Source organism: Cucurbita pepo, chromosome 19, assembly GCF_057944985.1.
Source record: "Cucurbita pepo subsp. pepo isolate OVF chromosome 19, ASM5794498v1, whole genome shotgun sequence".
NCBI classification, from domain to species: domain Eukaryota; kingdom Viridiplantae; phylum Streptophyta; class Magnoliopsida; order Cucurbitales; family Cucurbitaceae; genus Cucurbita; species Cucurbita pepo.
Window position 1 is genome coordinate 568613 of NC_141816.1, and position 12211 is coordinate 580823.

At 38.8% G+C, this 12211-nt stretch overlaps 2 protein-coding genes across 2 annotated transcripts in view; both read left to right on the plus strand.

The window, feature by feature from the left end:
- Positions 1–5763, plus strand: part of LOC111781370 (chromatin-remodeling ATPase INO80) — a 9840-nt gene extending 4077 nt beyond the window's left edge. Inside the window, exons 10-21 of the mRNA XM_087120207.1 lie at positions 157–347; positions 431–488; positions 1614–1841; positions 1940–2086; positions 2302–2856; positions 2948–3205; positions 3295–3402; positions 3545–3639; positions 3739–3895; positions 3989–4186; positions 4282–4437; positions 5091–5763. Coding sequence (XP_086976333.1) covers positions 157–347; positions 431–488; positions 1614–1841; positions 1940–2086; positions 2302–2856; positions 2948–3205; positions 3295–3402; positions 3545–3639; positions 3739–3895; positions 3989–4186; positions 4282–4437; positions 5091–5324 — 2385 coding nt within the window. The 3' untranslated portion in view covers positions 5325–5763. The remainder of the gene's footprint in view (positions 1–156; positions 348–430; positions 489–1613; positions 1842–1939; positions 2087–2301; positions 2857–2947; positions 3206–3294; positions 3403–3544; positions 3640–3738; positions 3896–3988; positions 4187–4281; positions 4438–5090) is intronic.
- A 798-nt stretch (positions 5764–6561) lies between these two features.
- Positions 6562–12115, plus strand: LOC111781848 (uncharacterized). The gene is made up of 6 exons (XM_087120314.1): positions 6562–6799; positions 7056–7121; positions 9848–9919; positions 11252–11384; positions 11462–11584; positions 11714–12115. The coding sequence occupies exons 1-6, from the start codon at positions 6636–6638 to the stop codon at positions 11855–11857; spliced, it is 702 nt and encodes a 233-aa protein (XP_086976440.1). The 5' UTR covers positions 6562–6635; the 3' UTR covers positions 11858–12115.
- The last annotated feature ends 96 nt before the right edge of the window (positions 12116–12211 follow it).

A 12211-nucleotide genomic window follows, 5' to 3' on the forward strand; every position in this document is an offset into this window, starting at 1 on the left:
TTTAGAACCAGTTGGATCAGGATAGGGTGCTATGCTTTTGTTAACATAAAATCGTCTTGCTTGTGCCATGAGTGTTTTAGTAAACAACCAAACAGTTGAATGGTATTAGTCAGCAGAAGCACCACAATTATGACCGTTGTTTTGGCTCTTCAGTAATGTGTTATTTTGTTTTCATTAAATTGCAGCATAAGGTGGAAAACACTGCTAAGCTTTAATTGTCGGAACCGCTTGCTGCTTACTGGGACACCTGTCCAGAATAATATGGCCGAGTTGTGGGCCCTTTTACATTTTATCATGCCTACTTTGTTTGACAGCCACGAACAGTTCAATGAGTGGTTCTCAAAAGGGTCAGTATTGATTCGTTGAGCTTTGGTGATTTAATCGAACTTGCTAAGTTAATGTTGTCTGATTCATAGGACTTTCCCTGCAGAATTGAAAATCATGCAGAACATGGGGGTACTTTGAATGAACACCAACTTAACCGCTTGGTAAGTACTACCTATGTATTAACTTTGGAATCTACCAACTTTGTCAATTTAGTTGTGATATGAAATGAAAGTGCTCTAGTAGCAAGTTACATACTCGAAGTTCTTTGTTTAGATTGGGAACGTGTTGCATTTCTGTTTGACCCTTATGAGTCTCCTACTCGAATAAGTCAATATGAGAGAAGTTCCTCCCCATTTTATACTATGGAGTTATAAAACTTTTCATGAAGAAAATTTAAAATTTACTTTGGCGTTGATAAAACTAGATGTAGCTTTATTCATCTACCCTCCTCTTGATGGAAAAGAGTTTGTTGGGTCAACAAATGTGAGATCTCATATCGGTTGAGGAGGAGAACGAAACATTCTTTATAAGGGTGTAGAAACCCCTCCCTAGCATATGTGTTTTAAAAACCTTGAGGAGAAGCCCGAAAGGAATAGCCAAAAGAGGACAATATCTGCTAGTGGTGGACTTGGGCTGTTACGGTTGGTATCAGAGCCAGACACTGGGTGATTGCCAACGAGGACGTTGAGCCCTGAAGGGGGGTGGACACGAGGCGGTGTGCCAGCAAGGACACTGGCCCCGAAGGGGGGGAGGATTGGGGGGGGGGGGGGGGGGGGGGGGGGGGTTCCACAACGATTGGATAATGGAACAAGTGCTAGTGAGAACACTGGACCTCGTAGGGGGTGGATTGTGAGATTTCACATCGGTTGGGGAGGAGAACGAAACATTCTTTATATGAGTGTGGAAACTTCTCCCCAGCAGACGCGTTTTAAAAACCTTGAGGGAAAGCTCGAAAGGGAAAACCCAAAGAGGACAATATCTGCTATCGGTGGACTTGGCCGTTACAACAAAGGGCCGTAGAATTGCTTTCTAATATTGCTTCATTTTTTGTGTGGCCTATCTTATATATTCGTCATATCTTGTATGAAAGTTTGAAACAAGGGACGTCTCTCAATCAAGAGATCATTGTTCTTTAACTAGTTTGGATCATAAAGCCTTCTTAGATATATTTTGTATTAGTAAATGGAATTTGGATTATGGAAGGAATCAGGTATTGGAGTTATAAACGATTCAGTATGTTGCAATGTACTTTGTTGACTTATGTTTTTCTCATTTTTCTCAAACAGCATTCAATACTAAAACCTTTTATGTTGCGGAGAGTAAAAAAAGACGTAGTCTCTGAGCTTACTAAAAAAACTGAGATTACAGTGCATTGCAAGTTAAGTTCTCGGCAGCAAGCTTTTTATCAAGCTATCAAGAATAAGATATCTCTTGCTGGGTTGTTTGACAGCAATAGGCATATTAATGGGAAGAAAGCTCTCAGTCTTATGAACATTGTCATTCAGCTAAGAAAGGTATTTCATCTCTCTATCTCCACACGCACGCGCACACACACGAAGTACCTTTTTTATAACGATAATTAGAGAAATATTTTAACCGGGTAAATGGGTAGGTATGCAATCACCCAGAGTTGTTCGAAAGGAACGAGGGAAGCACGTACTTATACTTTGCAGACATTCCAAATCCTCTTTTGCCCCCTCCTTTCGGGGAACTTGAGGACGTACACTACTCGGGAGGCCACAATCCCATAGAGTTCAAGGTACTTCCACTTTTGCCTCTAATTTTTTTAAGCTATAAACATATCACTTATCTCTCAGATTTATTTTCTGTGTATTTTGTTTAACATCTTCCATCATAGGGTTTCTGTATATGCATAATACGTCAGCATGAATATTATCGTTTAGTTCTCCAATTTACTCGCTTTCTCCAACGGAATGACTAATAGTTTTTTTAATCTGATTATTTGATTATTAGTTACCGAAACTGGTCCACCAAGACGTTCTTCAAAGTTCAAAATCATTTGCAGTTGCACATGGCATTGGAGGATATCTTCAGAAACATTTTAACATATTTTCTTCGGAAAACGTTTTTCGATCCATATTCATGCAAGGAGACTATTTACATCAGTCATATCGTCAAAGTGGTACTTTCGGTTTTACCCATTTGATGGATCTATCCCCTGCAGAAGTTATGTTTTTTGCCAATGGTTCTTTTCTAGAACGGCTACTTTTTTCCATAACGAGATGGGACCGGCAATTTCTCGATGAAATCGTGGAATTCATTATGGAATCTATTGATGATGATGATCCAGAAAATGGTTCTCTTGAGCAGGGAAAAGTGCGCGTCGTTACAAGAATGTTGTTGATGCCTTCCATATCTCAGACTAACTTGCTCCGGAGAAAACTTGCAACAGGGCCTGGTGATGCTCCTTTTGAGGCTTTAATCATTCCTCAACAGGAGAGGCTTTGGTCCAACGTTGGGCTTCTTCACGCAGCATACACGTTTATTCCAAGGATTCGAGCTCCACCGGTATAGTTTTTCAAGAAACTAAAACTTGGTGAAATGGTTTTTATCGTTTAACATACTTATTTAATGTTTCGTCGCTGCATCTATTTTGCAGATAGGTATTCACTGCTCAGATAGAAGCTTTACTTGCCAAACGGTTGAACAATTGCACGACCCTTGGGTTAAGAGATTGTTTATCGGGTTTGCACGAACATCTGACTTTAACGGACCAGGGAAGCCAAACGAACCCCACCCTTTGATTCAAGAGATTGATTCTGAAATACCAGTTTCCCAGCCTGCTCTTCAGTTGACGTACGGTATTTTCGGGTCCTCTCCTCCAATGCAAAGTTTTGATCCAGCAAAGTTGCTCACGGTTGGTGTTTTTTTCTCTTCTCATTTTACATTGACTTCAAGGAATGTTCAAGTAGGGTTCTGTAAGGAATTTATGTTAATTTTATATAGGACTCTGGGAAGCTACAAACACTCGATATATTACTGAAACGCTTGCGAGCCGAAAATCATCGTGTACTCCTGTTTGCTCAAATGACAAAAATGTTGAATATTCTCGAGGTATTCATTCTTCGTCAGTATTGTTCTTGGCTACTTGAAACTTTAAAACAAAATATCTTTTTATAAGCGCCTCGACATTATTGTTTAACAAGGTTTCTGGAGTTCGTTTGCTTGATTTTACAATTACAACATGTTTCTGCAGGATTACATGAATTATCGAAAATATAAATACCTTAGACTCGATGGATCCTCCGCTATAATGGATCGTCGAGATATGGTCAGGGAATTCCAACTTCGGTATGGACTCACTTGACGTCGAAATGATGGTTATTACATCGTTTTCTACTTTTAGAATCTGTTATTTTGTAATGCAATCATGTTATATTTTTTTTGTAGGAATGATATTTTTGTGTTCTTATTGAGCACAAGAGCGGGTGGACTTGGCATTAACTTAACAGCTGCTGATACTGTCATCTTCTATGAAAATGATTGGAATCCGACATTGGATTTGCAGGCGATGGACAGAGCTCACCGTCTCGGACAGACAAAAGACGTTAGTTTCGTTTCATTGGTGAATTTGAGATTTGGGAAAAACCTGACTTTAATTATGCTTTAAACCTTTTTATGCTTGCAATTTGCTTTGTAGGTCACCGTGTACAGACTGATATGCAAAGAGACAGTTGAAGAGAAGATTCTTGAAAGAGCTAGCCAGAAAAACACTGTTCAGCAGCTTGTCATGACCGGCGGCCATGTTCAAGGAGACATCTTAGCTCCTGAGGAGGTCGTTTCTTTACTTCTCGACGATGCGCAGTTGGAACAAAAATTACGAGAAATACCTATTGTGGTTCGTTCGATTTGTCATCTTTTTCGGCTTGGAAGAAGATCTTATATTTATATATTTTTTCCGTCTTTTTTTCCTTAAGATCTCTTTGTTGCCAGGCAAAGGGTAGACATCAGAACAAACAAGCGAAGGGTATAAGAGTTGATGCTGAGGGAGATGCATCCTTGGAGGATCTAATGAACTCCGAATCCCGGGGTACTGAATACGACGTTCCATCTCCTGATCCCGAAAAAACTAACTCCAGCACGAAAAAGGTACTGTACTTTCTATGTCTATTATTATTGACAAACCTTGAAGAGAAACCTGAAAGGGAAAGCCCAAAGAGGACAATATCTGCTAGCGGTGGGCTTGAGTTGTTACTAATGGTATTACAGCCAAATATTGGGCGTTGTGCCAACGAGGAGGCTAAGCTCCAAAGGGGGGTGGACACGAGGCGGTGTGCCAGGAAGGACGCTGGGCCCCAAAGGGGGGTGGATTGGAAGTCCCACATCAATTGGAGAAGGGAATGAGTGTCAGCGAGGACGTTGGACCCCGAAACGGGGTGGATTGTGATATCCCACATCGGTTAGGAAGGAGGACGAAATATTATTTATAAGGGTGTGGAAACCTCTCCCAAGCAGACGCGTTTTAAAAACTTTGTGTAGAAGCCCGAAAGAGCCCAAAGAGGACAATATCTACTAGCGGTGAGCTTGAGTTGTTACATATATTTTCAAACCTGAGTACGAATCCATGATCATTCCCGACTCACTCCAGCATATGAAGTTCATCAACGATGTTTGAGGATGTAGGAGTGAGGATATAGGAGTTGTTACATATAACGCACCCAACGTGTTATGGACTAACTTTAAATTGTTTGCTACCTCCCAACCACATTATTGTCTATACATATGTCTGACTATTTGTGCAGAGAAAAAGTGGTTCTGAAAAGCAAAGTTCAACGAAGGCTCGAAGTTTACAAAATATAAACGAAACTACCCCGGTGGTTCAGTTTGACTTGGGTGACTCTCGGCAAAACGTCGAATCTCAAACTCAGAAACCGAAGAGACCAAAGCGACCAACCAAGAGTGTAAATGGAAACCTTGTACCAGCAACAACCTCCACAAACATGGGAATTTTAGAGCAAACTCAATATCCACAATAGCAGCAGCTATATGAGGTTGACTCGACGTGGGCGTTTCATCACCCTACGAAGCAAACAAACCGCGGTCGTGTAATTTGATCAGATTGACCATACTGCGTACGACATTGCAGATAAGATGGTATAATTCATCCTTCACGCTCGTGTCATGTCCTGGCATCTACACAGGTATCGTGAATGTTGTCCAGGTCCCGACCGTAACATGTTCCTTCCTGTCTGTTTTTCTGCTAGCCAGTGGAGGAGCTCGTAAAGCAAATCGGAGGATTGCGAGAGCTTGTCGTGTCGTGTACATATTGAGCTTATCGCCATCACACTTCCAATTGAAGATTTGAAGGTAACCAAAATCTTCTGTAATATTTTCCCCTTCATTTTGGCGGGAAAATCCTCTGTAATTATATCAATATATATATATATATATACACACATTTATGGGCTTCGTTTATGATGCTATGTTCTTGCGCTATCTATTGAGATGAGTCTTTGGGCTCGAGAAATGTAAATTCATATAACATGTCTATGACTATTGGTGGGACCTAAATCCATGAATAGTCTTGGGTCCTACAGGTGTATTAACTTGACTACACATGACCTATGTACATGCACAAGGACTCACCAAGCGAATATCAATCCTCTCTAAACCTAACTATGGGCATACGCACGCTCCCGCATACTGAAACCACAGGAGACATTAAATACAACATGCTTCAAATCCCACCACATGAGATATAAAGCAGTGGTGTGCAACGGACATAATCTGCATTTTCATGTAACTCACATCTATGCTTTTTCTTTTGGTTCATGCTCTTGCCTTCGTTTTCACTTGATTGGTGTCACTCCCTCGTGTTCAACGACATCGTTGTCTTCCTTCGGTTCGTGCTGCAGCCACCTTCCTAGATTTTGCAACCCCTCTCCGAATTTTAAAAATATAAAATATGTACTTTTAATTTAAAAATTTCTTATTTAAATTAATTTTTAAAAACATATATTTATTTCTGCAAAAAAAAAAAAAAAAGTCATTTCCGAAAGGAGCCCAATGATTAAAATCAGCCCAAACCCATAGTTGATGGAAGCTCCGGCGGCCCAATTATGAACTGAGAATAACTCGAGGAGATTAAGCAAGCACAACCCTCGCCGTCGACGGTCACCCTCTTGTTCTCAGGTGAATACATCTCGTTCAAAGTTAGCTTATGAATGGTTGTACAAGATCGTCTAGGTCTGTTCTTAGAGCTTCAATGCAAGTTCTATTATCATCTCAAAATTTCTTGTGTGATTTGTGAATGGTTGTTTCTTTTCCTCTAATCGGTTTTTGGATTCATGAAGTTCAGAATGCAGAGCTCGTTTAGTTTATCCGGTCATCTGGTGAAGAGGCGAGGATTTTCGACGTATTCCGAGAAAATTGTGGCGTCTGTTCTGTTCGAGAGGCTTCCAGTCGTGATTCCGAAGATTGATCCTGTTGTCTATGCGTTTCAGGAGTTCAAGTAAGTTTGTTTTCTTGTGTTTCTCTGTTTAATTTCTAAGAACTGAGGAATCTTGAAAATGGGAAAAATAAAATTAAGGAAACTGGGAGTATGTCTCGACTTGATATCCATCAGAACGGGGATTAATCAGGAAAAGGAATTCGAACGACATGATTAGTGTGATAGAGCTATGAGCTCGCACTAAAATCAAGTAACATGGGCATGGCATACTCCTCGCAGAAACAGTTTTCTGATACATCTGCTTGATTGTGCTCAGGTTTAGGTGGCAACAGCAATATCGACGCAGATATCCTGATGAATTTCTAGATAAAGCTAATGCCAGGTAAATGATCTTCCATTTCGTTATGCTGTGTCCACTACATGATTTTGGTTTATGTATTCTTTTAATTTATCTTTTTCAACTTTCTTTTTAATTCTTGTGTATTTTAAGCACCATGTTCTGGAAAGTGCTCTTTTAATCTATTTTTCATCTAATATCATTATCAGTGACAATTGAAGTAGCTATATATTAGGTATCATATTTGAGCTTATTTTATTATTAAAGATGTAGGACAATTTTTTGTGGGCTACTAGGTTAGTGCCAGTTGAGTCCAAACTTTGAACAACACTTTCTAAGGTTCCTTTCCATTATAGTGAGTTTTAATAGATTATAATGCTCGATTTCCCTGGATAGTGTTTCCATATACATGGTGCAAAAGAATTTTGAAAAACTGAAGTAATACCTTCTGAGTGTAACGAACCTAATTTCCTATTAAAATCAAGGTCGCCACTAGTTCAATCCGATCTAGGTAGGATGTCAAAGGGTCTGATGAAGCGAGGGGCTCAGCTTGCCCTTTCGTCTTAACCTCAAGACACCTTCCATTGGGGTCACCTTCAAAAAATACTTTATCGCCTACTTTGAACTCCAGATTCCTATGCCTCACGTTGGCGTAATTTTTCTGCCTACTCTGAGTCGTATACATTCTTGCCCTTGATCTTTTGCACGGCCTCATTGGTGGCTTTGACTAATTCTGGCCCTAACAACTCATATTCGCCTACTTCGTCCTAGCACATCGGGGTCTTGCACCGCTTTCTGCATAAAGCTTCAAACTGTGCCATACCGATAATTTGCTTGGAAACTTTTGTTGTAGGTGAACTCCATAAGGTGCAATTTTGGGTTTCAGCTACCTGCGAAATCCAAGACGCAGACACGTAACATGCCTTCCAAAATTTTGTTCGCACGTTTAGTTTGACCATCTCTTTGTGAGTGGACGATAATACAAAAGATAAGATAAGAATGTGTAGGGCTCAGAGTAGACAGAAAAGTTATGCCGATGTAAGGCGTAGGAATCTAGAGTTTGAAGTAGGCAATAAAGTATTTTTGAAGGTGGTCTGAATAAAAGGTGTCTTGAGGCTCTGATGAAAGGGCAAGCTGGGACCATGCTTCAACGAACCCTTCGACATCCTAGATCAGATTGGACTACTGGTGACCTTGATTTTAATAGAAAATTATGGTTGTTGCAGTTGGTTGAGCTCTAGGCTTTTAGATTCTGTAAATTAGCCTATGATATAGGTGCATAATGTTTCCCATGGCCGTACGCTTCGTCACTGTCAAGTATGCCTTACGAAAGATACTAATACCATGTTGTTTTGTTATATTATTTACCTTTCATGGCATACAAATGTTAATTGATGTATTAATGATGTTTAGATTTAACAAGATTTGTACTGTGAAGGTATAATTATAGGCTCATGAAAAGAGGTTAGCAGGCTACTTAATACTTGTATACTCATGAAAAGGATTTTTCGAAGGAAAAGTTAGATGTCTATAATCAATAGACTTGAAACATAGTTAAATGATGTAGAACTATGACCCTAGAGATGAAAAGGATGTACCCACGTGTAGTAGTAAATGGCTTCATGACCAAGTAGGCTTGATAGGTAGTAAGATCCTATAGGTTACTATGGATATCGAGAGTGGTAGCGTCAAAGGAAAATTTCATCACCACAAAGAACGTGACTATGAAATCATACCGTTGGTATAAGCATGGAAAAGAGTGATTTGGACTTACCAAATGGAAATTTACGAGCTAACACCATGAAAGTTCAAATACTATATACTCAAACTGATCTGCGAATGTCACGAGTATTTTTAATGGAATTTAAGTTCTGGAAGTAGAGACCAAGGTCATTATATGATGTTCCATGAAATGGTAAGTCTCAAACATGATTGCATGTAATTGCATTTCTTAACCCGAGCAATGGGGTTACTTTTTTAGTATTTTAAGAAATAATCAGTCCTGTGCTACTCTTATTTTTCAGGTAAAGGTAAAACACCCTTGCACTGAGACAACGTCGTGGTGATGGCCATGAGATTGAAGCTAGGATAGATGAATTCATGTTGTTTGTAGCTCTTAGGTTAGAAGATCAGGATATTGTTTTATTCTTTTCTTATTTTATTTAAAATTTCACGTTAATTATTTTTCTCTATATTATTTAAAGATTTTATTACGAATGTTTAAGTTTATGGCATCGTTTATGAAATATTTTGAATGATTTTTTTTCTTTTACTAAACACGCATATCATGTATGTAGTAGTGACTTAATTAGATTTGAAAAATAGAGTCGGTACGTAAGGTCTTTTGAAACTTGCCTCTTTTGGTAGCCAAAAGTAATTAAAGAAACTTTCCTGTTATACATAAGGTTAAAAAGTTTACGACTTCCTTGGAGACTGCTAAGTTGAAGCTTTTTGGTGATGAATCTTAGCGCTTCCGTTAGTAAAGAGCCTAAATTACTGTATTTTTTGGTGGTCAATTTATTTATTTTTTCCGATTATCTGCGGGGATCACCGTAGGTGAAGGATGAACAACTTTGTAGTTCCCCCTAAATATTATGTTAGTGCATGTCTTTATATAACTATCACTTGTGCAATTAAGATTCGACGTCATCGATATTCAGTTAGCTAATTTTGTGGAGCTTATTGCGCAAACACTAGCTAAATGCAAATACATGACTTTTTTTTTTCTTGTTCTTTTGGCGGTTGTATAACTTGAACTCTGCTGATAACAGGGGAAAAGGTGACTACCAAATTGATTATGTTCCAGCTCCACGGATTACGGAAGCTGACAAAACAAATGATGGGGAAGTATGCAGTCTTTTTATTTATTTATTTATTTAGAATTGATAGATTGAAGGTTTCCTTATCAATGCTATCATCACCATTGCGGGAAAATAATAATGCAGTTCAAGTGCTCTTGTTCTTGTTCATGCTTTATAATTTTCATTGTTGTGAGGAGAGCCTAGTGGAACAACACGGATTTCTGAAGCGACAAAACAAGTGATATGAAGCATGCAGTCTTTTTTATTTATTTAGAATTGATAAATTGAAGGTTTCCTTATCAATGCTACCATCACTATTGGGGGAAAATAAAAACGCAGTCCATGAGCTCTTGTTTTTGTTCATGTTTTATGTCTTCATTATTATGAGGATAGCCTTGTGTTTCTTTATTTACTCTTCCAGTTCGCCAGTGTCCTCTTGCTTCTATTATTTGGTCACCATAAGTTGTGCTGATTTTCTTTTATTCTTGTAACTATATAATGCTCTTGTTGTGATGATATTATTCAATTGTCTGACTATAATTTTCTTTCTCCTGGTTAATCATGTTTTTCTTTTCCTGCAATTCTTTGATGCAACCATCTTGATAATTGTACTGCACCTTTTTGAGATCTCAATAGCTGTTAGAGAGGTTTCCACACCCTTATGAAGAATGTTTCGTTCTCCTCCCCAATCGATGTGGGATATCACAATTCGCCCCCTTCGGGGCCCAGCGTCTTTGCTGGCACACAGCCTCATGATGTCCATGCCCCATTGGGGCTCAACTTTCTCAATGACACATCGCCTAGTGTCTGGCTCTGATTCCATTTGTAACAGCCCAAGCCTACCGCTAGCAGACATTGTTCTCTTTGGGCTGTCCCTCAAAATTTTTAAAACGCACCTGCTAGGGAGAGGTTTCCACGCCCTTATAAAGAATGTTTCGTTCTCCTCCCCAACTAATGTGTGACTCTAGTGTCTTGCATAGCAAGAGCATGCTGCTACTTTAGGTGTATTCTACTCATTTACTTTAGTGCTCTTACATCTTTTAAAACCATGGTTCTACTTGATTCATGTTGATCAATTAAACTTGTTTTTATCCCTGCGAAAATCCATTCATTTGACTCTTGGGAAAATTGCAAGATATCATTGTATATCTCATAAATGTTGAAACTATATTACTTGGTTAATCTATCAGACTTATTGGCATCTTTTGTACTATCAAATGGAGTTCTTAGATGGTGTCTTTAAAATACAATGTCTCCGTATTTCTCACTGTTGATCTAGAGTTCAGGCTATCTGATCAAAGTCATTAGTTTGCCAGATTCTAAGATCAAAATTGAGGTCTACATTCTGATTACTTGAATTCTCCTCTTTCCTTTTAGGTCACTGCAGAGAGCACTTGATAGAAGGCTCTACCTTCTTCTCTATGGTACCTCTATTGGGGCACCTGATAAGAAACCTGTCTGGCACTTTCCAGAAAAAGTATACGAGACCGAGGAGACACTGCGTAAAGTGAGAGTCGGCTATCAATAATACTCTTCAGTTTTCTTTCTCATCAATTTTACCCTTCTAACTTTCAAGTTCTGCAGTGTGCAGAGTCTGCCTTAGCGTCCATCCTTGGAGGTCTTTCTCATACATATTTTGTTGGAAATGCTCCCATGGCGCACATGGTTGTACCGCCTACAGAAACTGCACAAGTTTCATCTCTGAAGGTATGTCTTCTACTAAAAATTTATATCATACAAGTTTCGGGAATTTATGCTCGAACGTAGAGAGTATTACGTTTAGTATAATGTGGTCGTTTACTCGTTTTCTTAAACGAAATCTCTCCTCTTTTCCAGAGGTTCTTTTTTAAGTCTCAAGTGATCGCAACCAATAAATTCAATATTGAGAAATGTGAAGATTTTGTGTGGGTTACAAAGGATGAATTGATGGAATATTTTCCTGATCAAGCTGAATTTTTCAAGAAGATGATCATCAGTTGATGCAAGTAGATTTTGATCATATAAGCCTCATAGATTGTTTCAATCAACAAATTCATGGTGAGTTTGTAAGTGAAATGGAGGATCAAGTTATGAACTGCTAAATTAAGGGCTGAGGCTGGAGGCTTTGTTTGTTGTTCTGATATAATCTGGATGAACGAGGAAATTTCCTCTTCCTAGCTGTTTAGCTCTTGCATTGTTTAGATAAATGGTTCGATCCTCTTATTTTGGTTCGAACCAATGAAAGTAATTGTTTGTTCATTCTCAAAATTTTGAGTATCGCTTATTTTTACAATATTGTTTCCTAATCCTATTTAAGCTAAAAGCTCTAATTTAGAGTTCAAACTTTATAGGTTG

Bases quoted from the DNA above. Each gene is read 5' to 3' on its own strand.
- LOC111781848 (XM_087120314.1), top strand. From the start codon at position 6,636: ATGAAGTTCAGAATGCAGAGCTCGTTTAGTTTATCCGGTCATCTGGTG. The intron at 6,800-7,055 runs GTAAGTTTGTTT...GATTGTGCTCAG, and splicing joins TATGCGTTTCAGGAGTTCAA to GTTTAGGTGGCAACAGCAAT. The intron at 11,385-11,461 runs GTGAGAGTCGGC...CAAGTTCTGCAG, and splicing joins CCGAGGAGACACTGCGTAAA to TGTGCAGAGTCTGCCTTAGC.